This window comes from Schistocerca cancellata, chromosome 5 (genome assembly GCF_023864275.1).
Source record: "Schistocerca cancellata isolate TAMUIC-IGC-003103 chromosome 5, iqSchCanc2.1, whole genome shotgun sequence".
Taxonomy (NCBI): Eukaryota; Metazoa; Arthropoda; class Insecta; order Orthoptera; family Acrididae; genus Schistocerca; species Schistocerca cancellata.
In genome coordinates, this window is record NC_064630.1 from 255,429,546 (window position 1) to 255,454,826 (window position 25,281).

Here is a 25,281-nt window from a genome sequence, read left to right on the forward strand (position 1 = left end):
TCTCCGGATCTGTCCCCCATTGAGCATGTTTGGGACTGGATGAAGCGTCGTCTCACGCGGTCTGCACATCCAGCACGAACGCTGGTCCAACTGAGGCGCCAGGTGGAAATGGCATGGCAAGCCGTTCCACAGGACTACATCCAGCATCTCTACGATCGTCTCCATGGGAGAATAGCAGCCTGCATTGCTGCGAAAGGTGGATATACACTGTACTAGTGCCGACATTGTGCATGCTCTGTTGCCTGTGTCTATGTGCCTGTGGTTCTGTCAGTGTGATCATGTGATGTATCTGACCCCAGGAATGTGTCAATAAAGTTTCCCCTTCCTGGGACAATGAATTCATGGTGTTCTTATTTCAATTTCCAAGAGTGTAAATATGTAACAGTCTTCAGATCTACAGATTTCAAGAAAATTTACATTCCTCATCTGAATTCACTATTGTAGTGAACAGTTCATGGCAGCAATGAGCGTCAAATACTAATATGATGCCTCAATACAGTGGCTGCATTGATGTCATTCTGTTTTTAGACAAAAACAAATTTTTGTTTTTCTATCTCCTGACTGCAACACTGCATAGCAGGGGTTCTTCTATCATGATTATAGGTGCTTTCTAACTCATGGAAGAAATCTTCTCAAAACCACTGTATAAAGATGTCATGTGTCATCAACATTCCTTAATGCATGTAGGTGAACTGTAATAATGACATGTTTACAACTTCAAACATCTCAGGCTTTTACTTTTGTCTATGCAAAAAGGTTTCAGTTTATGACTATCTGATTTATTTATGAAAAAGAGGAGGATAATTCTATCTCAATTCATTTTAAAACCCATCTTATTTCTTAAAGTTTTACATGGGAATTTCTGTTGTTACCATTTGATTATAAACACTGTTTCATCATGATTATACATCTGATGATCCATATCTCTTAACTTAAAGCTTTTGATACTATTATGCACTATCAGTTAATAATTAAGATATTATGGGAATATCTGACATGTTATGGGATCAGGTAAACTGCATCAAGTACTGCTCAGCAAAGTTTATCCTTGATGCAGACTAATCATCATAAAGTCACATAATGCACAAAAGTGTGATGTGGCAGCTTATAATAATGATAAACATCAATTTGTTATTTTATAATGTTAAGCACTCTCTACCACTGTTCACAGACTGTGCTGTAATTCATAGAGAAATGATCTACCATGGGAATTGCTGTGTCATATACTTAGGAAGGTTCTGTGGAGCCTTAGGTTCAATGCCACACTGGCATGTTTCTCTAAAGGAACACCTCTGTAAATAAATGTGAATCCAAATGGCATGGACTTGTAGTATCTTGTGTCCTTTGGTTAGTCTTCTTTCCATCTTAATGTGCATGATGATCATGTCAGGGATTGTTTCAACAAAAGACTGACTGATTTAATGTGACCCACCACGAATTCCTCTCTTATGCTAATCTCTTCATCCCAGAGTAGCATTTGCACCCTACATCCTCTATTACTCATTGAATGTATTCCAATCTGTGTCTTGCCCTACAGTTTTTCCCCTTTACAACTCCCTCTAGTACCATGGAGATTATTTACTATTATCTTAATGCTTGTCCTATAGTCCTGTCCCTTCTTCTTGCCAGTATTTTTCATATATTTTTCCCCTCACCTATTCTGCAGAGAACCTCCTCATTCCTTATCTTATCAGTCCACATAATTTTCAGCATTCTTCTGCAGCCCTAGAACTCAACCACTTCAATTCTCTTTTGTTCCACTTTTCCCACTGTCCATGATTCACTACCATATAATTCTGTGCTCGAACTACATTTTCAGAAATTTGTTTCTCAAATTGAGATCTATGTTTGATACCTGTAGACTTTTCTCTGGGTTTTTACGTCCCCCTTGCTTTGTTTGTCATGGATTATTTTGCCTGCAAGGTAGCACAATTCCTTAGCATTGTCTATTTTGTGATCACCAATTATGATTTTAAGTTACTTGCTATTCTCATTTCTGATACTTCTCATTACTTCTATCTTTTTCTGGTTTACTCTCAGTACATTTCTGTGCTTATTAGACTGTTCATTCCATTCAACACACCCCATAATTCTTCTTCAGTTTCACTGAGGACAGCAGGACGGTCTGATATCCTTTCATTCTGAATTTAAAACCTGCTCTCAAACCTTTCTTTTATTTCTGTCATTGCTTCTTTGATGTATAGATTGAACAATAAGGGTGAAAGGCTGCATCCTTGTCTTACACCCCTTTTAATATGGCCACTTAATTTTTGGTCTTCCAACCTTATTTTTATCTCTTGGTTCTTGCACATACTGTGTATTATCCTTTTTCCCCTATAGCTTACTCCTAGTTTTCTCAGAATTTCGAGTGTCTTACACCATTTTAATTGCTAAACACTTTTTCCAGATTGACAAATGCTTGAATGTGACTTGATTTTCCTTCAGTCTTGCTTCCATTAGCCAGTGAAATGTCAGAATTGCCTCCCTGGTATGTTTACCTTTTCTAAAGTCGAACCGATCATCATCTAACAGATCCTCAATTTTCTTTCCTATTCTTTTGTATATTATTCTAGTAAGTATCTTGGGTGCATGAGCTGATTGTATGATAGTTTTTGCCCTTATCTCCCTTTGCTGGCTTCGGTATTGTGCAAATATTTTTCCAAAAATTTGATGTCATGTCAGTCTCATAGAGTCTACATATCAACTCAGTCATTTGGTTGCCATTTTCCCCAATGATTTTAGAAATTCTGATGGAATGCTATCTATCTCTTTTGTCTTATTTGATCTAAGGTCCTCCAGAGCTCTTTTAAATTCTGACTCTAATGCTGGACGCTCTGTGTCTTCCATATCGATTGAAATTTGTTCTTCTATCATGTCATCAGACAAGTTCTCCTTAGAGGCCTTCAACACACTCTTTCCAACTATCTGCTCTGGCCTCAGCATTTAACAATGGAATTACCAGTGCACTTTTAATGTTGCTGCCAACAGCTTGCCACAGTGGAAACACCGGTTCCCATCAGATCACCGAAGTTAAGCGCTGTAGGGCTGGGCTAGCACTTAGATGGGTGACCATCCGGTCTGCCAAGTGCTGTTAGCAAGTGGGGTGCACTCAGCTCTTGTGAGGCAAACTGAGAAACTACTTGATTGAGAAGTAGCACCTCCGGTCTCAGAAACTGACATATGGCCGGGAGAGCGGTGTGCTGACCACATGCCCCTCCATATACGCATCCAGTGACGCCTGTGAGCTGAGGATGACACGGAGGCCAGTCGGTACTGTTGGGCTTTCATGGCCTGTTTGGGAGGAGTTTAGTTTATTTAGTTTTTAATGTTGCCACCTTTGCTTTTATTTTCACCAAAGGCTGTTTTGATTTTTATATATGCTTGGTCAATTTTCCCAATTATAATCTCTTTTACAATTCCTTCACATCTTTCCTGGTGCCATTTCACCTTGGCTGACCTGCACTTCCTATATATTTCATTCCTGAGGGATTTATATAGCAGTATTGTTGTCTTTCTATGAACATTTTTTTTTTAACTTCCTTCACAAGTTGAAGTACAGGATATTTATAACGAATGGTTCCATTTTAAAAATTAATAAAAAATCAATTTATTCCTTTATATGGGCAAACCTTGCATCATGAGCAGTGGCAACCATCCAGGTTTCTGATGCATTAATCACAGTCCCTCAAAATGTGCTTCCTTGGTCACATGACACACATGTACACAGTAATCAAAGTGTTCCCAAACTTGATATAGCATGTCCTCCATGATGGTTTGCAGTAAATGCTTTATCCAGTGACAAAAAGGGAACATGAGCATTGGTGGTACATAAACCTTCACAAATCTCCATAGAAAAAAAATTGTATGATGATTAATATGGTGAACAGGTGGCCAGGTAAGAAAATTGTTGTTTGCTGCTGCAGCACGTCCAGTCCAGTGTTACTGAAGAACATGATTAAGAAGCTCTTGACATTTCTCTGAAAATGGGGTGGAGCACAGTCCAGTTTCAAAACGTAGTCATCATGACTGGTATTCAAAATGGGTAACAACCAGGTTTCCAACATACCTTGAAATGAATTACCTGACACTGTTTTGTTGTTCAAAGAAAAATGGACCATGTGCTTTCTCGTGCAATGTTGCATGAATAAAAAACACTCCTTTTGGAGAGTTATGCTGGTGCTCTATCTGCTTATGTGGTTTATTGATTACCCAGGTACAAACATATGGACACTGTTTCCAGAATGAGATTTTCACTCTGCAGCAGAGTGTGCGCTGATATGAAACTTCCTGGCAGATTAAAACAGTGTGCCCGACCGAGACTCGAACTCGGGACCTTTGCCTTTCGCGGGCAAGTGCTCTACCATCTGAGCTACCGAAGCACAACTCACGCCCAGTCCTCACAGCTTTACTTCTGCCAGTATCTCGTCTCCTACGTTCCAAACTTTACAGGAGCTCTCCTGCGAACCTTGCAGAACTAGCACTCCTGAAAGAAAGGATACTGCGGAGACATGGCTTAGCCACAGCCTGGGGGATGTTTCCAGAATGAGATTTTCACTCTGCAGTGGAGTGTGCACTGATATGAAACTTCCTGGCAGATTAAAACTGTGTGCCCAACCGAGACTCTTCCTGGTGAGAAGCCATCTTGGATACAGATTCTACACCTGCGCCCTAAGCATCATAAGTGAACTGCGGGTAGCGCATCAAAAACTTGGACAGTTGCCACTGCTTATGCTGTAAGGTTTGCCCATATAAAAAAAAACCAATTTATTATTAATTTTTAAAAGCACTGAATTCTTTTATAAACATTCTGTATTTCTTCTGTTACCCAAGGTTTCCTCGCAGTTACTTGCCTTGTACCTGTGTTCATCTGTTCAACATCTGTGATTATACTTTTATACATGCCCAACCCTCTTCAATGGTACTGCCTACTCTGGTATTCCTTATTGTATCATCCACATCTGTAGTGAACTTCAGATGTGTCTCATCATTCCTCAGTACATCAATATCTCTTGTGGATGATTCTCTTAAACTTCAGTGTACTCTTCATCCTTACTAAATTGTGATCTGAATCTACATCTGCACTTGGATATACCTTACAATCCAATATCTAATTTCAGAATCTCTATTTCACCATGATGTAATCCAGCTGGAATCTTCCTGTCTCTCTGGATATTTTCCAAGTATAGTGGAACAACACTTAAGGAGCACCTCCCATAACACACAATTCGCATTATGAGAAAAACAAATTGTAAAAAAAAATGACTCACCTAATGAGTGATGTTTCGCATAATGAGTGATGACAATTTAGTGTGCTATCACCAGCCGTTCACATGCTGCAGGGGAAAGGTTCAACAATGTGAACACCTTTCATTAGCAGCAGCAGCTTATGAACAATGTCTTTGGCAAGTATTGCAGTCTGGATTTAGTGCTCTTTCTGCTACCATCTTAGTGCAGCTTGTGATCACATATTTTTATAAACTTTCATTCACACAGAATTTTTTTGTGTGAAAATTTTAATAACCTTCATAGAAATGCCCCTGAAGATAAAGCTGCAAGACCACAGCTATAAGAAAAATAAAATGACCTTAGAAATAAAATGTAAAATCATTGCAAAACATGAATATCATGTGAGTGTTGCTGATTTAGCATGCACATACAATCAGTTTACATCAATTATTTGCAATATCCTCAAGAACAAGTACAAGATTAAGGAGATAGATGCTTCAAAGGGAGTGACAAGAGTATCTAAACAACAGTTTTGTATTCTGGATGAAGTTGAAAGGTTGCTCCTTATATGGATAAAAGAAAAGCAACTGCAAGATGACACTATTAATGAGGACATCATTTGTGAGAAGGCAAGAATGATTTTCACTGACCTCATTATGTTGATGCCAGGATTATCAGTGACCAAAGAAGTGTTTGAGAGAAGCCGTGGGTGGATCATGAAGCACAAGAGATGAACCAGTATCCACAGTGTTGTTACTTCATCAGTAACTCCAAGATATTCATACACTCCTGGAAATGGAAAAAAGAACACATTGACACCGGTGTGTCAGACCCACCATACTTGCTCCGGACACTGCGAGAGGGCTGTACAAGCAATGATCACACGCACGGCACAGCGGACACACCAGGAACTGCGGTGTTGGCCGTCGAATGGCGCTAGCTGCGCAGCATTTGTGCACCGCCGCCATCAGTGTCAGCCAGTTTGCTTTGGCATACGGAGCTCCATCGCAGTCTTTAACACTGGTAGCATGCCGCAACAGTGTGGACGTGAACCGTATGTGCAGTTGACGGACTTTGAGCGAGGGCGTATAGTGGGCATGCGGGAGGCCGGGTGGACGTACCGCCGAATTGCTCAACACATGGGGCGTGAGGTCTCCACAGTACATCGATGTTGTCGCCAGTGGTCGGCGGAAGGTGCACGTGCCCGTCGACCTGGGACCGGACCGCAGAGACGCACGCCAAGACCGTAGGATCCTACGCAGTGCCGTAGGGGACCGCACTGCCACTTCCCAGCAAATTAGGGACACTGTTGCTCCTGGGGTATCGGCGAGGACCATTCGCAACCATCTCCATGAAGCTGGGCTACGGTCCCGCACACCGTTAGGCCGTCTTCCGCTCACGCCCCAACATCGTGCAGCCCGCCTCCAGTGGTGTCGCGACAGGCGTGAATGGAGGGACGAATGGAGACGTGTCATCTTCAGCGATGAGAGTCGCTTCTGCCTTGGTGCCAATGACGGTCGTATGCGTGTTTGGCGCCGTGCAGGTGAGCGCCACAATCAGGACTGCATACGACCGAGGCACACAGGGCCAACACCCGGCATCATGGTGTGGGGAGCGATCTCCTACACTGGCCGTACACCACTGGTGATCGTCGAGGGGACACTGAATAGTGCACGGTACATCCAAACCGTCATCGAACCCATCGTTCTACCATTCCTAGACCGGCAAGGGAACTTGCTGTTCCAACAGGACAATGCACGTCCGCATGTATCCGGTGCCACCCAACGTGCTCTAGAAGGTGTAAGTCAACTACCCTGGCCAGCAAGATCTCCGGATCTGTCCCCCATTGAGCATGTTTGGGACTGGATGAAGCGTCGTCTCACGCGGTCTGCACATCCAGCACGAACACTGGTCCAACTGAGGCGCCAGGTGGAAATGGCATGGCAAGCCGTTCCACAGGACTACATCCAGCATCTCTACGATCGTCTCCATGGGAGAATAGCAGCCTGCATTGCTGCGAAAGGTGGATATACACTGTACTAGTGCCGACATTGTGCATGCTCTGTTGCCTGTGTCTATGTGTCTGTGGTTCTGTCAGTGTGATAATGTGATGTATCTGACCCCAGGAATGTGCCAATAAAGTTTCCCCTTCCTGGGACAATGAATTCACGGTGTTCTTATTTCAATTTCCAGGAGTGTATATTCTGAGGTTATCTGATGCGAATGCCAAATGTACCTTTATAACAGCAGAGGAGAATACATTGACTGGTCACAAGCCAATGAAAGATGATCTCACACTGCTATTCTGTGCCAGTACAAGTGGTGGTTTGAAAATTAAACTGCTGCTTGTGTACCACACAGAAACTCCACAAGTCTTCAAAAGTGTAAAGTCCAGAAGAGCAGGTTAAATGTGATTTGGAGGTCTAACAACAAGGCTTGGGTGACATTTCTGGAAAGTAGCGTAAAGTTCAAGTTGTTGTTTCAGAAACTTTGCACTGTTGTTTTTGTTTACACACAGTTGCAAATAGGCCAAATTTGTGGAACCATATTTTCGTATTTATCTGTAATTTAACCGACTTATTCTTAATAAACTATTACTTTTATTATGAGTGAAAAGTGCCTGACTTGCCATAAAATTGTTAGGTTGGGGCTTTGGTGTGATGGGTGCTGTAGGTTTTTCCATGTGGGTGACTGTAGTGGTGTGGGAATAGCGGAAGTAAATGAGACTCATCAGTGGTTTTGTAGGATTTGTAGTAGAGATAGGAAGATACTAGAACAGGCTGAGTTAGACAAGGCCAGGGGTGATCTTGACAGGTTAAGGAGGGAGAAGGGTAAAGAGAGGTGGGAAGTGGTAACAGGCAACAGGAGGAACAGGCCTACAACTTTGTCTGACAGTTTCGTGGTGAATGTGGAAAATAGATTTGACCTATTGCATTAGCTCCATACTCAGTAATCATATAGAACCATTCGCTCAACAAAAGATCTGTACCCAAAGACTGGAAAGTTGCACAGGTCACACCAATATACAAGAAAGGTAGTAGGAGTAAGCCACTTAATTATATACCCATATTGTTAACATCGATATGCAGCAGGATTTTGGAACATATACTTTGTTTGAACATTATGAATTACCTTGAAGAAAATTGTCTATTGACACAAAGTCAGCATGGGTTTAGAAAACATTGTTCTTTGGAAACACAACTAGCTCTTTATTCACATGAAGTGTCGAGTGCTACTGACAAGGGATTTTAGATCAATTCTGTATTTCTGGATTTCCGGAAGGCTTCTGTCACTGTACCACACAAGCAGTTTATAGTGAAATTGCATGCTTATGGAATATCATCTCAGTTATGTGATTGGATTTGTGATTTCCTGTCAGAGAGGTCACAGTTTGTAGTAACTGAGGGAAAGTCATCGAGTAAAACACAAGTGATTTCTGGCATTCCCCAAGGTAGTGTTTTAGGCACTTTGCTGTTCCTTATCTACATAAACAATTTGGGAGAGAATGTGAGCAGCCATCTTAGGTTGTTTGCAGATGACGCTGTCGTTTATTGACTAATAAAGTCATCAGAAGATCAAAATAAATTGCAAAACAGTTTAGAAAAGATTTCTGAATGGTGTGAAAATTGGCGGTTGACCCTAAGTAATGAAAAGTGTGAGGTCATCCACATGAGTGCTAAAACGAATTTGTTAAACTTCGGTTACATGATAAATCAGTCAAATCTAAAGGCCATAAATTCAGCTAAATACCTAGGAATTACAATTACAAACAACTTAAACTGGAAGGAACACACATAAAATGTTATGGGGAAGGCTAACCAAAGACTGTGTTTTATTGGCAGGACACTTAGAAAATTAACAGACATACTAAGGAGACTGCCTACACTACGCTTGTCCATCCTCTTTTAGAATACTGCTGCGTGGTGTGGGATCCTAACCAGATAGGACTAATGGAGTACATTGAAAAAGTTCAAAAAAGGTCAGCACATTTCGTATTATCACGAAATATGGGAGATAGTGTCACTGAAATGATACAGGATTTGGGCTGGACATCATTAAAAGAAAGGCATTTTTCGTTGCGATGGAATCTTCCCACAAAATTCCAATCACCAACTATCTCCTCCGAATGCAAAAATATTTTGACGACACCAACCCACATAGGGAGAAACGATTACCACGATAAAATAAGGGAAATCAGAGCTCATACAGAAAGATATAAGTGTTTATTCTTTCCATATGCTATACGAGATTAGAATGACTGAGAATTGTGAAGGTGGTTCGATGAACCTCTGCCAAGCACTTAAATGTGATTTGCAGAGTATCGACGTAGATATAGATGTATGTATAATTTTCTTTGAATGAATGGCATGAATAAGGTAAAACTTCTAGTGCTATTTCTGCATGGAACACATTATTGTATTTTACATTAATTTATATGGGCTAAATTGTTTCACTTAATAAGTGTTTCACACTATAAGTAAGAATCCGGAACGAATTATGCTCTCTGTGTGAGGTTCCACTGTATACCTATTCCTCTTGTGGTTCTTCAACAGAATATTCGTTACTGCCATCTGAAATTTATTGCAGAACTCAGTTAGTCTTTCTCCTCTCTCATTCCTGCTACTGAGTGCATATTCTTCTGTAATCCTTTCTTCTATTCCTTCCTCTACAACTGCATCCCAATCCCCCATGGTCATTACATTTTCATCTCTCTCTATGTACTGAATTACCCATTCAATATCCCCACACACTTTATCTCCCTCTTTCATCATCTGCTTGCAACATTGGCTTGTATACTTGAAATATTATTGTTGATGTTGATTTGTGTTAAATGTGATGAGAATAACTCTATCAGTGAACTATTCACAGCAGCTTGCTGTCTGCCCCACTTCCATATACATAATGAATCCTACTCCTGCTGTTGATATTCATCTCACTGTAAATCCTGATCTTCTTTCCTTTTCAATTCACCGACCCCCACCATATCTAGATTGAGCATTTGCATTTCCTTTTTGAGATTTTCTAGCTTTCCTACTATGTTCAAACTTCTGATATTCCATGCTCCAAATCATAGAATTGTATTCTGTCATTGGTTATTCTATTTTTCCCCATGGTCAAATCACCCTGGCAGTCACTTCCCAGTGATCCAAATGGGGGGCTAATCTGGAATTTTTCACCACTGGAGAGATTATTGTAGTAATTTTTCAATTACAGGCCACATGTTCTGTGGATACACACTGTGTGTCTTTAATGCAGTTGTTTCCATTCCCTTCTGCATCCTCATGTCACTGATCATTGCTGAGTTTCTCTCCTTTTAGGGGCAGTTTTCCACCCAAAGGCAAGAGAATGCCCTGAACCAGTGTCCATTCTCCGACCCTCTTTGACAAAGCTGTTGGCAGCATGAAAGTGACTTGTTATACCAGAAGTCTTTGGCCACGACTGCTGAGGATTTTTATTCAGAATTTAAGCAGTGGCTGGGTTCAGATCCAGAACTCAGGATGTTTTGATCACTAGGCAAAGATGCTACCCCTAGACCATGCCCCCATCCCCATTACCTAATGTAGGGAATATACCACCAAATATATCAATTTTATAAACAGTTATGCAGGACTTTGTATCAGATGATGGTGAATCGATGAAGCAGCACTGAAGGCACACAGGCTCCTATATGGCCAGAACAGTTGTGTTTTTGTGATCATTGACTGCATTCTCTTAGTTTTCATTGTTCTGAATGAGCTTCTTATATTCAATATTTATATTTCTCGGCTAAGTAATGAGCAATATTAATTAATAAAACAATCAAGTATTCTGCAGGGATTTTTTTGGTGTGTCTGTAGATAAACAATGATGACCCTAGTTTTATGAACACAGTACCAGTTTCACAGATATAAAGTGCACATGTGTAAATCGTGTTGACAACAGAAGGACAGGAATTTACAGACAATTACAAGATAGCAGGAAGAAGGAAATGTGAGACACAAGCTATGCTGGCTGAAATTTCATCTGCAGCGGTACCACAGGTTTGATCTCGGAAGTGGCCCTCTGTTTACCACTGTTTTGGCCGCAGTATCTAAAAACTTGGTTTGCATAAGTGGTAAGCAATCTTTTTCTATAGTGAAATAAAGAATCATAAGACAAAGTTTGCCTATACGGTCATCCAACTTCATCAAAACTTTAGATCTATGTTGGAAGATATCATTGTCATCTCACCAATTTCCCTTCATTACAAACTCTTGAAGTCAGTGTTAATACAATGGATTTACACATCAGCAGAACAAGAAATTCTGTAGTTGTTATATCATGAAGAGATGAGGAAGGAAACCTCTTCATAATACCTGTGGCATTTAACAAGCCGTCCAGCTGACATATCGCTGCTGAACTCACTGCTTTGGATGATGTGGACAAGCCCCAGTGCAAACCATTATAAATTCTTGTGCAAAATTGAACTTAGATATGCTAGCAGAGGTTACTGATCAATTACAGAGAAGGTTCTCACTTTCACCAACAGCAGCTCCTTAGTTCCCATGACAACATATAATAGTGACAACAGAAGCAGTTCTAGTACAATGCAGGAGCTCTACAGATATGCAGGAAAAGTTGCCAAATGAGTGACATGAACAACAGTTGTCATGCCCCATACAATCTTTAACAGTGCAACAAGAGCATTTGAAGGGTTTTTGACAGATGGCAAGAGATCATAACATTATAAGGAGTGTACTTCCATTCCTCTACAGGGAATAGCAAGCCTCACCCAAAACAGATGATGAAGAAATTGATGAAATGTATGATGAGATAATAGAAATTATTCAGGTAGTGAAGGGAGACGGAAATTTAATAGTCATGGGTGACTGGAATTCGACAGTAGGAAAAGGAAGAGAAGGAAACATAGTAGGTGAATATGGGTTGGGGCTAAGAAATGAAAGAGGAAGCCGTCTGTTAGAATTTTGCACTTGGTTCAAGAATCATAAAAGAAGGTTGTATACATGGATGAATCATGGAGATACTAAAAGGTACCAGATAGATTATATAATGGTAAGACAGAGATTTAGGAACCAGGTTTTAAATTGTAAGACATTTCCAGGGGCAGATGTGGACTCTGACCACAATCTATTGGTTATGAACTGTAGATTACAACTGAAGAAGTTACAAAAAGGTGGGAATTTAAGGAGATGGGACCTGGATAAACTGACTATACCAGAGGTTGTACAGAGTTTCAGGGACAGCATAAGGGAACAATTGACAGAAATGGGGGAAAGAAATACAGTAGAAGACAAATGGGTAGCTCTGAGGGATGAAGTAGTGAAGGCAGCAGAGGATCAAGTAGGTAAAAAGACGAGGGCTAGTAGAAATCCTTGTGTAACAGAAGAGATATTGAATTTAATTGATGAAAGAAGAAAATACAAAAATGCAGTAAGTGAAGCAGGCAAAAAGGAATACAAATGTCTCAAAAATTAGATCAACAGGAAGTGCAAAATGGCCAAGCAGGCATGGCTAGAGGACAAATGTAAGGATCTAAAGGCTTATCTCACTAGGGGTAAGATAGATACAGCCTATAGGAAACTAAAGAGACCTTGGAGAAAAGAGAGCCACTTGTATGAATATCAAGAGCTCAGATGGAAACCCAGTTCTAAGGAAAGAGGGGAAAGCAGAAAGGTGGAAGGAGTATACAGACGGTCTATACAAGGGCGATGTACTTGAGGACAATATTTTGGAAATGGAAGAGGATGTAGATGAAGATGAAATGGGAGATATGATACTGCATGAAGAGTTTGACAGAGCACTGAAAGACCTGAGTCGAAACAAGGCCTCGGGAGTAAACAACATTCCATTAGAACTACTGACAGCCTTGGGAGAGCCAGTCCTGACAAAACTCTACCATCTGGTGAGCAAAATGTATGAGACAGGCGAAATTCCGTCAGACTTCAAGAAGAATATAATAATTCCAATCCCAAAGAAAGCAGATGTTCACAGATGTGAAAATTACCGAATTATCAGTTTAATAAGTCAGAGCTGCAAAATACTAACGTGAATTCTTTACAGACGAATGGAAAAACTGGTAGAATCGGACCTCGGGGAAGATCAGTTTGGATTCCGTAGAAATGTTGGAACACGTGAGGCAATACTGACCTTACGACTTATCTTAGAAGAAAGATTAAGGAAAGGCAAACCTACGTTTCTAGCATTTGAAAAACAACTGCTATCACTTAGTAGCGGAAAAGCATCCGGACCAGACGAGATACCCTTAAGATTCTACAGTGATTATGCTAAAGAACTTGCCCCCTTTCTATCAGCAATTTATCGTAGATCGCTGGAAGAACGTAAAGTACCTAGCGACTGGAAGAAAGCGCAGGTCGTTCCCATTTTCAAGAAGGGTCATAAATCAGATGCGAATAATTATAGGCCTATTTCGCTTACGTCAATCTGTTGTAGAATAATGGAACATGTTTTGTGTTCTCGTATTATGACGTTCTTAGATAATACAAATCTCCTTCATCATAACCAACATGGATTCTGCAAACAGAGATCATGTGAAACTCAGCTCGCCCTATTTGCCCAAGAAATTCACAGTGCCGTAGACACTGGCGAGCAGATTGATGCCGTATTCCTGGACTTCAGGAAGGCATTTGATACGGTTCCGCACTTACGTTTAGTGAAAAAAATACGAGCTTACGGAATATCGGACCAGGTTTGTGATTGGATTCAGGATTTCCTAGAAGAAAGAACACAACATGTCATTCTTAACGGTTCAAAATCTGCAGATGTAGAGGTAATTTCGGGAGTACCGCAAGGAAGCGTGATAGGACCTTTATTGTTTACAATATACATAAATGACTTAGTTGACAACATCGGTAGCTCCGTGAGGCTATTTGCAGATGACACGGTTGTCTACAAGAAAGTAGCAACATCAGAAGACTCGTACGTACTCCAGGAAGACCTGCAGAGGATTAATGCATGGTGCGACAGCTGGCAGCTTTCCCTAAACGTAGATAAATGTAATATAATGCGCATACATAGGGGCAGAAATCCATTCCAGTACGATTATGCCATAGGTGGTAAATCATTGGAAGCGGTAACGACCGTAAAATACTTAGGAGTTACTATCCAGAGCGATCTGAAGTGGAATGATCACATAAAACAAATAGTGGGAAAAGCAGGCGCCAGGTTGAGATTCATAGGAAGAATTCTAAGAAAATGTGACTCATCGACGAAAGAAGTAGCTTACAAAACGCTTGTTCGTCCAATTCTTGAGTATTGCTCATCAGTATGGGACCCTTACCAGGTTGGATTAATAGAAGAGATAGACATGATCCAGCGAAAAGCAGCGCGATTCGTCATGGGGACATTTAGTCAGCGCGAGAGCGTTACGGAGATGCTGAACAAGCTCCAGTGGCGGACACTTCAAGAAAGGCGTTACGCAATACGGAGAGGTTTATTATCGAAATTACGAGAGAGCACATTCCGGGAAGAGATGGGCAACATATTACTACCGCCCACATATATCTCGCGTAATGATCACAACGAAAAGATCCGAGAAATTAGAGCAAATACGGAGACTTACAAGCAGTCGTTCTTCCCACGCACAATTCGTGAATGGAACAGGGAAGGGGGGATCAGATAGTGGTACAATAAGTACCCTCCGCCACACACCGCAAGGTGGCTCGCGGAGTATAGATGTAGATGTAGACTTAGAGAAAGCTTTTGACAATGTTGACTGGAATACTCTCTTTCAAATTCTGAAGGTGTTGTTGTTGTTGTGGTCTTCAGTCCTGAGACTGGTTTGATGCAGCTCTCCACGCTAATCTATCCTGTGCAAGCTCCTTCATCTCCCAGTACCTACTGCAACCTACATCTTTCTGAATCTGCTTAGTGTATTCATCTCTTGGTCTCCCTCTACGATTTTTGCCCTCCACACTGCCCTCCAATGCTAAATTTGTGATCCCTTGATACCTCAGGACATGTCCTACCAACCGATCCCTTCTTCTAGTCAAGTTGTGCCACAACCTTCTCTTCTCCCCAATCCTATTCAATACCTCCTCATTAGTTACGTGATATACCCACCTAACCTTCAACATTCTTCTGTAGCACCACATTTTGAAAGCTTCTATTCTCTTCTTGTCCAAACTATTTATTGTCCATGTTTCACTTCCATACATGGCTACACTCCATACAAATACTTTCAGAAACGACTTCCTGACACTTAAATTTATACTAGATGTTAACAAATTTCTCTTCTTCAGAAACGCTTTCCTTGCCATTGCCAGTCTACATTTTATATCCTCTCTACTTCGTCCATCATCAGTTATTTTGCTCCCCAAATAGCAAAACTCCTTTACTACTTTAAGTGTCTCATTTCCTAATCTAATTCCCTCAGCATCACCCGACTTAATTCGACTACATTCCATTATCCTCGTTTTGCTTTTGTTGATGTTCATCTTATATGCACCTGTCAAGACACTGTCCATTCCGTTCAACTGCTCTTCCAAGCCCTTTGCTGTCTCTGACAGAATTACAATTTCATTGGCGAACCTCAAAGTTTTTATTTCTTCTCCATGGATTTTATTGCCTACTCCAAATTTCTCTTTTGTTTCCTTTACTGCTTGCTCAATATACAGATTCAATAACATTGGGGAGAGGCTACAACCCTGTCTCACTCTCTTCCCAACCACTGCTTCCCTTTCATGCCCCCTCGACTCTTATAACTGCCATCTGGTTTCTGTACAAATTGTAAATAGCCTTTCGCTTCATGTATTTTACCCCTGCCACCTTTAGAATTTGAAAGAGAGTATTCCAGTCAACATTGTCAAAAGCTTTCTCTAAGTCTACAAATGCTAGAAATGTAGGTTTCTTCTAAGATAAGTCGTAAGGTCAGTATTGCCTTACGTGTTCCAACAATTCTACAGAATGCAAACTGATCTTCCCCGAGGTCCGATTCTACCAGTTTTTCCATTCGTCTGTAAATAATTCGTGTTAGTATTTTGCAGCTGTTACTTATTAAACTGATAGTTCGGTAATTTTCATATCTGTCAACACCTGCTTTCGTTGGGACTGGAATTATTATATTCTTCTTGAAGTCTGAGGGTATTTCGCCTGTCTCGTACATCTTGCTGACCAGTTGGTATAGTTTTGTCAGGACTGGTTCTCCCAAGGCCGTCAGTAGTTCTAATGGAATGTTGTCTACTCCCGGGGCCTTGTTTCGACTCAGATCTTTCAGTGCTCTGTCAAACCCTCACACAGTATCATATCTCCCATTTCATCTTCATCTACATCCTCTTCCATTTCCAAAATATTGTCCTCAAGTACATCGCCCTTGTATAGACCGTCTATATACTCCTTCCACCTTTCTGCTTTCCCCTCTTTCCTCAAGTACATCGCCCTTGTATAGACCGTCTATATACTCCTTCCACCTTTCTGCTTTCCCCTCTTTCCTTAGAACTGGGTTTCCATCAGAGCTCTTGGTATTCATACAAGTGGCTCTCTTTTCTCCAAGGTCTCTTTAGTTTCCTATAGGCTGTATCTATCTTACCCCTAGTGAGATAAGCCTTTAGATCCTTACATTTGTCCTCTAGCCATGCCTGCTTGGCCATTTTGCACTTCCTGTTGATCTAATTTTTGAGACATTTGTATTCCTTTTTGCCTGCTTCACTTACTGCATTTTTGTATTTTCTTCTTTCATCAATTAAATTCAATATCTCTTCTGTTACACAAGGATTTCTACTAGCCCTTGTCTTTTTACCTACTTGATCCTCTGCTGCCTTCACTACTTCATCCCTCAAAGCTACCCATTCGTCTTCTACTGTATTTCTTTCCCCCATTCCTGTCAATTGTTCCCTTATGCTGTCCCTGAAACTCTGTACAACCTCTGGTTTAGTCAGTTTATCCGGGTCCCATCTCCTTAAATTCCCACCTTTTTGCAACTTCTTCAGTTGTAATCTACAGTTCATAACCAATAGATTGTGGTCAGAGTCCACTTCTGCACCTGGAAATGTCTTACAATTTAAAACCTGGTTCCTACATCTCTGTCTTACCATTATATAATCTATCTGGTACCTTTTAGTATCTCCATGATTCTTCCATGTATACAACCTTCTTTTATGATTCTTGAACCAAGTGTTAGCTATGATTAAGTTATGCTCTGTGCAAAATTCTAACAGACGGCTTCCTCTTTCATTTCTTAGCCCCAATCCATATTCACCCACTATGTTTCCTTCTCTCCCTTTTCCTACTGTCGAATTCCAGTCACCCATGACTATTAAATTTTCATCTCCCTTAACTACCTGAATAATTTCTTTTATCTCATCATACATTTCATCAATTTCTTCGTCATCTGCAGAGGTAGTTGGCACATAAACTTGTACTACTGTAGTAGGCATGGGCTTCGTGTCTATCTTGACCACTATAATACGTTCACTATGCTGTTTGTAGTAGATTACCCGCACTCCTATTTTTTTTATTCATTATTAAACCTACTCTTGCATTACCCCCATTTGATTTTGTATTTATAACCCTGTATTCACCTGACCAGAAATCTTGTTCCTCCTGCCACCAAACTTCACTAATTCCCACTATATGTAATTTTTACCTATCCATTTCCCTTTTTAAATTTTCTAACCTACCTGCCCGATTAAGGGATCTGACATTCCACACTCCGATCCGTAGAATGCCAGTTTTCTTTCTCTTGATAACGACATCCTCTTGGGCAGTCCCTGCCCGGAGATCCGAATGGGGGACTACTTTACCTCCAGAATATTTTACCCAAGAGGATGCTATCGTCATTTAACCATACAGTAAAGCTGCACGCCCTCGGGAAAAATTACGGCTGTAGTTTCCCCTTGCTTTCAGCCGTTCGCAGTACCACAACAGCGAGGCCGTTTTGGTTAATGTTACAAGGCCAGATCAGTCAATCATCCAGACTGTTGCCCCTGCAACTACTGAAAAGGCTGCTGTCCCTCTTCAGGAACCACACGTTTGTCTGGCCTCTCAACAGATACCTTTCCATTGTGGTTGCACCTACGGTACGGCTATCTGTATCGTTGAGGCACGCAAGCCTCCCCACCAACGGCAAGGTCCATGGTTCATGGGGGAGGGGTAAAATACAGGGAGCAAAAGGCTATTCACAATTTGTACAGTAACCAGATGGCAGTTATAAGAATAGAGGGGCATGAAAGGGAAGCAGTGGTTGGGAAGGGAGTGAGGCAGGGTTGTAGGCTATCCCCGATGATATTCAGTCTGTATATTGAGCAAGCAGTAAAGGAAACAAAAGAAAAATTCAGAGTAGGAATTAAAATCCATGGAGAAGATATAAAAACTTTTAGAGGTTCGCCGATGACATTGTAATTCTGTCAGAGACAGCAAAGGACTTGGAAGAGCATTTGAACGGAATGGACAGTGTCTTGAAAGGAGGATATAAGATGAAAATCAACAAAAGCAAAACGAGGGTAATGGAATGTAGTCAAATTAAATCAGGTGACATTGAGGGAATTAGATTAGGAAATGAGATGCTTAAAGTAGTAAATGAGTTTTGCTATTTGGGGAGCAAAATAACTGATGATGGTCGAAGTAGAGAAGATATAAAATGTAGACTGGCAATGGCAAGGAAAGCGTTTCTGAAGAAGAGAAATTTGTTAACATCGAGTATAGATTTAAGTGTCAGGAAGTCATTTCTGAAAGTATTTGTGTGGAGTGTAGCCATGCATGGAAGTGAAACATGGACGATAAATAGTTTAGACAAGAAGAGAATAGAAGCTTTCGAAATGTGGTGCTACACAATGCTGAAGATTAGATGGGTAGATCACATAACTAATGAGGAGGTATTGAATAGAATTGAGGAGAAGAAAAATTTGTGGCACAGCTTGACTAGAAGAAGGGATCGGTTGGTAGGACATATTCTGAGGCACCAAGGGATCACTAATTTAGTATTGGAGGGCAGCGTGGAGGGTAAAAACCAAGAGATGAATACGCTAAACAGATGCAGTAGGTACTGGGTGATGAAGAAGCTTGCACAGGATAGAGTAGCATGGAGAGCTGCATCAAACCAGTCTCTGGACTGAAGACCACAACAAGAACAATTACTCAGGAATCGATTTTTAGGAAGATGGCCCATAAATAAGTTGGCACAGGATGCTGCTCTGCTAGTACCCATGGCAGTACCACAGATTTGTTGATAGATTTGTTTACAGATTATGGATTTCAAAATTGGAATAATAGTGGGTTGGGATGTAGTTGGCTAGGACGATTGTGAAAGAGGTGCTGGGTTTGGCATCAAGAGAAGGATGGGAAAGAAACTGTTCCGTGCCGCATGGCCATGGGCATGGGGCTGTTGGTGTATAAGGTCACCATATCCACAGTGACCAACAAGATGTCTAGTGGTAATGGGACAGGAACAGCGGAAAGGTGGTGAAAAAAGTGAGCAGTGTCTTGGGTGTGAGATTGCAGAATGTAGTTTAGAGGTCTTATCCTTGTAAACTTTCAAGAATTCCTTGTTTCTGGTTGAATACATAGTACCGAGACTACAGTTCTGGAGGTTTACTCGAGTGAGGAGTTGGAGGGGCATGAGACACACAGACTCTGGCAGTAATGAGTTCATGCAGCACACGATGATGAGTATGTGGAAGAATGGATTGGGAGTAAATGACAGAACAGAGGAAGGAGAGACTGTGGGAAAGAGGACATTAGTGTAGACTGGATGAAGTTGGGTTCCCGAGTGGGGGTGGGAGTTGGTTGCAGGGCAAACACTAGCAGAAATTGAGGCCAGGAGGATTATGAGAACAAAGGATGTATTGCAACAACAACTCATACCTGTGTAGTTCATAAAAGCTGGTGTTGGGATAGGGGAGATCTGTATGGCATGGGTTCTGAAGCAGTCATTAAAATCGAGCATATTATGCAGTTTCAGAAAAATGAAAATGAGTTATTTGCATCAGAAAGAGACTTTAATGTCAAGTGCTGAATGAAATATGTTTAAAATTCCTTGTTTTCCATGCACATGACAAGCTAAAATGAAGCCAACACAGAAAAACTAATCAAGCAGTTCTGTTCAGGATGTTTCGTATCTGTTTTAAATTACCTAAAATGGAGACTAAGATACATTATTTATTGTATTTTCACTCTCTGTTCTGGGGAAATGCCGCTAATGAACAAAGAATATTCATTTAACAAAAGCTTATAACAAAAATATTGGAATTCTTACACACGCTTCCTAGTACATTACTTTCTAAATGGTATTCATTGTTAATAGTAAAATTAAATAAAGATAACACCTCACTGTACAGTTGTGCTGTTGGTTAGTAGGTAGACAAACAATATTGAAACTGTTTGTGAGCTAACTGTAAAGAAGAAAAACAAGAAGTAGTTACATTGTTCTGATCAAATAACTGCCCCATTTATGCAGTAACAGGAGAAAAAAAAACCAATAGATGCAAACTTAGTGGAGGGTTTGCTCCGTTTGAGAAACTTTTTTCGGTTAGTGTCACCAAATAATGTTGACGAGCTTGGACTGGCAAATCAGAAAGGGAAATAATGAATGCAAATTATCATGAGTCCTATTAATGGCAGCTTTGAGTTTCCTTTCATGAAATTTGTAAGTGAAACAACAAACGAATTCAATATTTGAATGTTTCAAGAATCTTCATTTTATACATAAAAAAGGGGTTCTATAAATATCCACTTGTTTTGAAGCAAGCAGTAAGGTAAACAAGGTCTTGCACAATAGCACGCAGCAGCAAGATTAATGTGAGTTGGTTGCTAAAGGGCAGTCCAGTCAGCAACTATAAAGCTTGTCACAACAAAATTTCTCCCATACACCAAATATTTTGGCCAGAGGAGATGGTTTTTCAAGTAAAACATGAAACATATTTGAGGTAAAAACATCTATTACAATGCAGAATCCATATTTGTTTTTAATATAAAGAAAAATACTATTTATATGGCTGCTGTTGAGAACAGACGTTGTCACAAATTATTGAACTGCATGTTAATTGAGTGACTCAACATTTTGTCGACAGCTTCACTTTCATTGTAAAATGAGGTGACAAGGAACAAGATATTCTTTGTCCAAGAAACATTTCTATTATTCAGACAAGTTATAGCTCACACAATTACATCTCCCCTGAATAGAAGTCAAATAATTGTGTAAATAATTTAGGAGTAAAGGTAATAACTCACGGAATACCATGGGTGTTGACTCATCAACAGGCACATAAATAACTCAAAACTTTGTGCCTGGTGATGACTCAACACTTCTAGTATTTGGAAAGCTGTAACCTTTACTCCTAATTATTTACATTCTACTAGAACTTTCCATTATCGTATTAATTGCCCAACGTTCTTCTATCATATAAACTCGCATGGCTGTTCTCTGCAATTCATACTTAATATATCACTTCTTGTACAATCCTTGTATAATAATACAGTTCAGGTTAATAAAATTGTAATCTACTAAAGAAAGTGAATCAATTTTTACTATCATCAGAGAAGCTTTGTCATTGCATATGAACAATAAATCCCCATGATCTTAAAATGGTTATACCACATGTACTCCACAATAATTACAAATAACAAAAACGTGTTGCATTGCAGGTTCCACTGCTGAGGCTCTTTATTGGCTGGAACAGAGCAGACTACGAGCTGCACTAATAGGAGCAGTTGAAGTGGCCACAAAGAGGTGTAAAGAAGTGAATTTGAAGAGATAATTTTTAACCATAAGTACCCACAGCACAGGACATCACATCACTACAAGAAGAACTAAAATGCCTAAGAGCATAAAAAACCACAAGATTGATTCTGTGTGTGTGTGTGTGTGTGTGTGTGTGTGTGTGTGCACAGTAAATGGAGAGAGAGAGAGAGATGGATTTGGGGGGCTGTAAAGGAGAGAATAGGCTACTTGCATATATAGTCAAGTGCCATATATAACAAAGAAGGAGCCAGGTAATTTCTCATGAAGTAACATATTTCATAATTTATTGCTGAAACAAAGACTGCAGAACAAAAAATAGGCTTTATAGGCGTTTGTAACTGATCTGGACATATTGTTGTAATTCAGATTGCCACAGTACTTGTATTCATATTCATACTGCATTCATTGGGCATATTTGACAACTATTTATTGAGAATATACACATTTCATTCAAGGAACTTTTACTGAATCTAAGAACTACCTGTTACTTAATATTAAAAACAATAAAGAAAATTTTCAAACGATTTGTTGTTACTTTCTGAATAAGTAGAGCTTACAGTTCATGTTCAATGTCACAAAATGAGATAAGAAGAACACCAACATGTCACAACTCTTTTTCAGAGACACAGCATTTCCTTAACGATGTTGAAAAAGTTCTATATTTTTCAACAATATAAGGAAAAGGACATATTGCAACTCACCCTAAAGAAGGCACACTGAGTTCCAAAAAGGCACAATGAAAATACTGTTATGATTTACCTTTTGGCCAAAACCTTTTTCAGAAAAGAAAACACACAGACATTCATTCACACAATGAAGCACACTGCATGCACAGACAACTGCTATCTCTGGCAGCTCAGACCAGAATGCAACTGTCACATGGAATGAAAGTAGCAATTTGGAGGCAGCAGGGAAGGGGAAGGGATACAAATAGGTGGAGGGATGAGCACTGTCTGGCAGAGCATGCAGGAACTAGATGGAGGCATGAAGACCGCCAGGTGCAGGAACTAGACAGAGGGTGAAGACCCCCCAAGGGCAGTGTCAGGGAGATGAGAGGCAGGTTGATGGTGGTGCAAGGTGGGGGGATGGGGTTGTGGAGCTGAAATGGAGAGGAGCAGGAAAGGGAAAGAAGGCAGGTGCATTGATAGAAAGTAGCACACAAACAGGGTGAGACGCATGAATAGAGAGGAGGTGACAGGAGAGAGGGGTGGAAACTATTGGGTGGAGTAGGTTACTGTAGGTTCAGACCGGGATTATTTCAGGTGCAGAGAATGTCGTAACTCCTATCTGCACAGTTCAGAAAAGCTCCACCACCAGTTTTTCTGAACTATGCAGATGGAAGTTATTCTTATAAGACATTCTCTGCTCCCAAAATTATCTCCACCTCAACCTACAGTAATGTACTGTCCTCATACACTCAATCCAATAGTTTCCACTCCTCTGTCCTATCACCCCATTCCTATTCACATTCCTTCACCCTCTTTGTGTGCCACCCTTTGCTGACATGCCCTCCCCTTTCCCCCTTCCCTACTTTTCCACTCTACCCACCACCACCACCACCACCACCACCACCTCACCTCATCTCATCTCACCCCCTGATACTGTGCCTTGCAGTCTTCATGTCTCCATCTAGTCCCTGCATGCTCTGTCAGACAGAGCTCCTCTCTCCACCCACCTGCACTGTGGTATCCCTTGCCCTTTCCTGCTGCCTCCAGATTGCTGCTTTTGTTTCATATGACAGTTGCGTTGTGGTCCGAGCTGCTGTAGATGGCAGTCATGTGTGCATGAGGTGTGCTTCCGCGCACTTGTGTGCGTGTTCTTTTCTAAAGGTGGCTTTGGCCAAAAGCTAAATCATAACGTCTTTTCATTGTGCCAATCTTCAACTCAACCCATAATCTTTACGGGAAGCAGCAGTCTATCCTTTTTCTTATTGTTGATTTCCAGCTTGGAGTTTCCACTGTTCTATATTTTTCAAGTTAATCAAATTTTGCTCATTGATTTATGACTTGAGACGTTTGTGTGTTTAAACCTAGCATTGAAAAACTGGTAGACACTTTTTAAAGGGAAGAAAACAATTTTCTGGGTAACAGTCACTGTACTAATTAAAAGAAATTTGTAAAGAAAAAATAAGTTATGAAAATATCAGTGGTATGAGAAAAGACGATCACTGTCATTTATCAGTTTTTCATGATGTAATGAGTAATCCATTATATTTCGGGTAGCAGTACTTTTTCCTTCTGCACAACTGATATTTTAGCCAAATATTTTCCGGCCACAGTTGGAATGAGCTTCGAGGTTGATTACATGATGGATGCTCTATCACTGTGGGAAATAAGATGTGAGTCAGTGCCACAGAACTGGTTTACTTGTCTAAAGTTGGACTGTGTTGTGTCATTTACATTATGAGGCAGGGGAAATTTTACTTCATTATACATGGAACTGGACTGATGGTACAATAGGAGACAAATCTGACTGAGCTCATCATATAAGACACAGCTAGACAGCTAAGCTGACTAAGCCTGCCTCTGCAACAGAATTTTGTCGTCAGGACCGCTATATCTTTGCAGGTATAGATTTGGATGAAACTATTTTGCCAATACTAGCCTTCACCAGTGCTGTTGAAGAAGCTGTCCATTGTTACCTGTAGATTCAGTTGAAGGAAATAGACAGGAAACATCATAAATCAGTGATGACTATAAAACTTTGGTGCATAGGGGATGCAATGTCCCAGAGAATGAATCCTTGCTGCATGAACCAGAATACCCAAAGAAGGTCTTCCAAGTAACTGGATATTCCCAGTAACAGATTTACAAGGTGTTGCACATGAAACCAAAGATGCAAGGACAAGTGTGCCACTTTTGAGTCATCTGTGTTCTTGACTTACAAGGCTGCTCTTTCCTTGAGGAGAGGGCAAACCTGTGAGAAACACATTGTCAAAGTGATCTTCTGTCTCCCATGGAGATTGCTGCATAAACACAATTTTATGAAGATTTGTTGCTTTGAAAGGGAAATGTGTACCTGATCCATTGTGTTATTTGTGACAGCTCATGTATAAGCCAAATCGTGTGACCTTTTTATGAGTAATGACTCAAATACTGAGGCAAGCTCCATCCTCATATCCCTGTAACAGATCTAGATCAGGGATGCAGAGACCACAGCCCACATGCTACCTGCCGATTGGTCTCATTGCAGCCCACCACTTATCATTTGTTCTCATAATTTTTCTTTTTTTTTTCTAATCTTTCATTCGCTTCCAAAACAGAGGGGGCAGGCTCTTGCAGAACTTAGTTCTTTGAGTCCTTAGCTGACACTGGGACATGGAGATCCCAATTCAGAATAAAAACTTGTCTTGCAGCACGATATCTTTGAACTTGCGGCTCTAA

The 25,281-nt window shown here is 40.6% G+C and overlaps 1 protein-coding gene and 1 pseudogene across 1 annotated transcript in view; both read left to right on the top strand.

The window, feature by feature from the left end:
* Positions 1-22,414, top strand: part of LOC126188249 (pyrroline-5-carboxylate reductase 3) — a 166,243-nt gene extending 143,829 nt beyond the window's left edge. Inside the window, exon 6 of the mRNA XM_049929810.1 lies at positions 21,802-22,414. Within this exon, the coding sequence (XP_049785767.1) occupies positions 21,802-21,914 (113 nt within the window). The 3' untranslated portion in view covers positions 21,915-22,414. The remainder of the gene's footprint in view (positions 1-21,801) is intronic.
* On the top strand, positions 2,980-3,098 carry LOC126189833 (5S ribosomal RNA; annotated as a pseudogene).
* Positions 22,415-25,281: the final 2,867 nt, after the last annotated feature.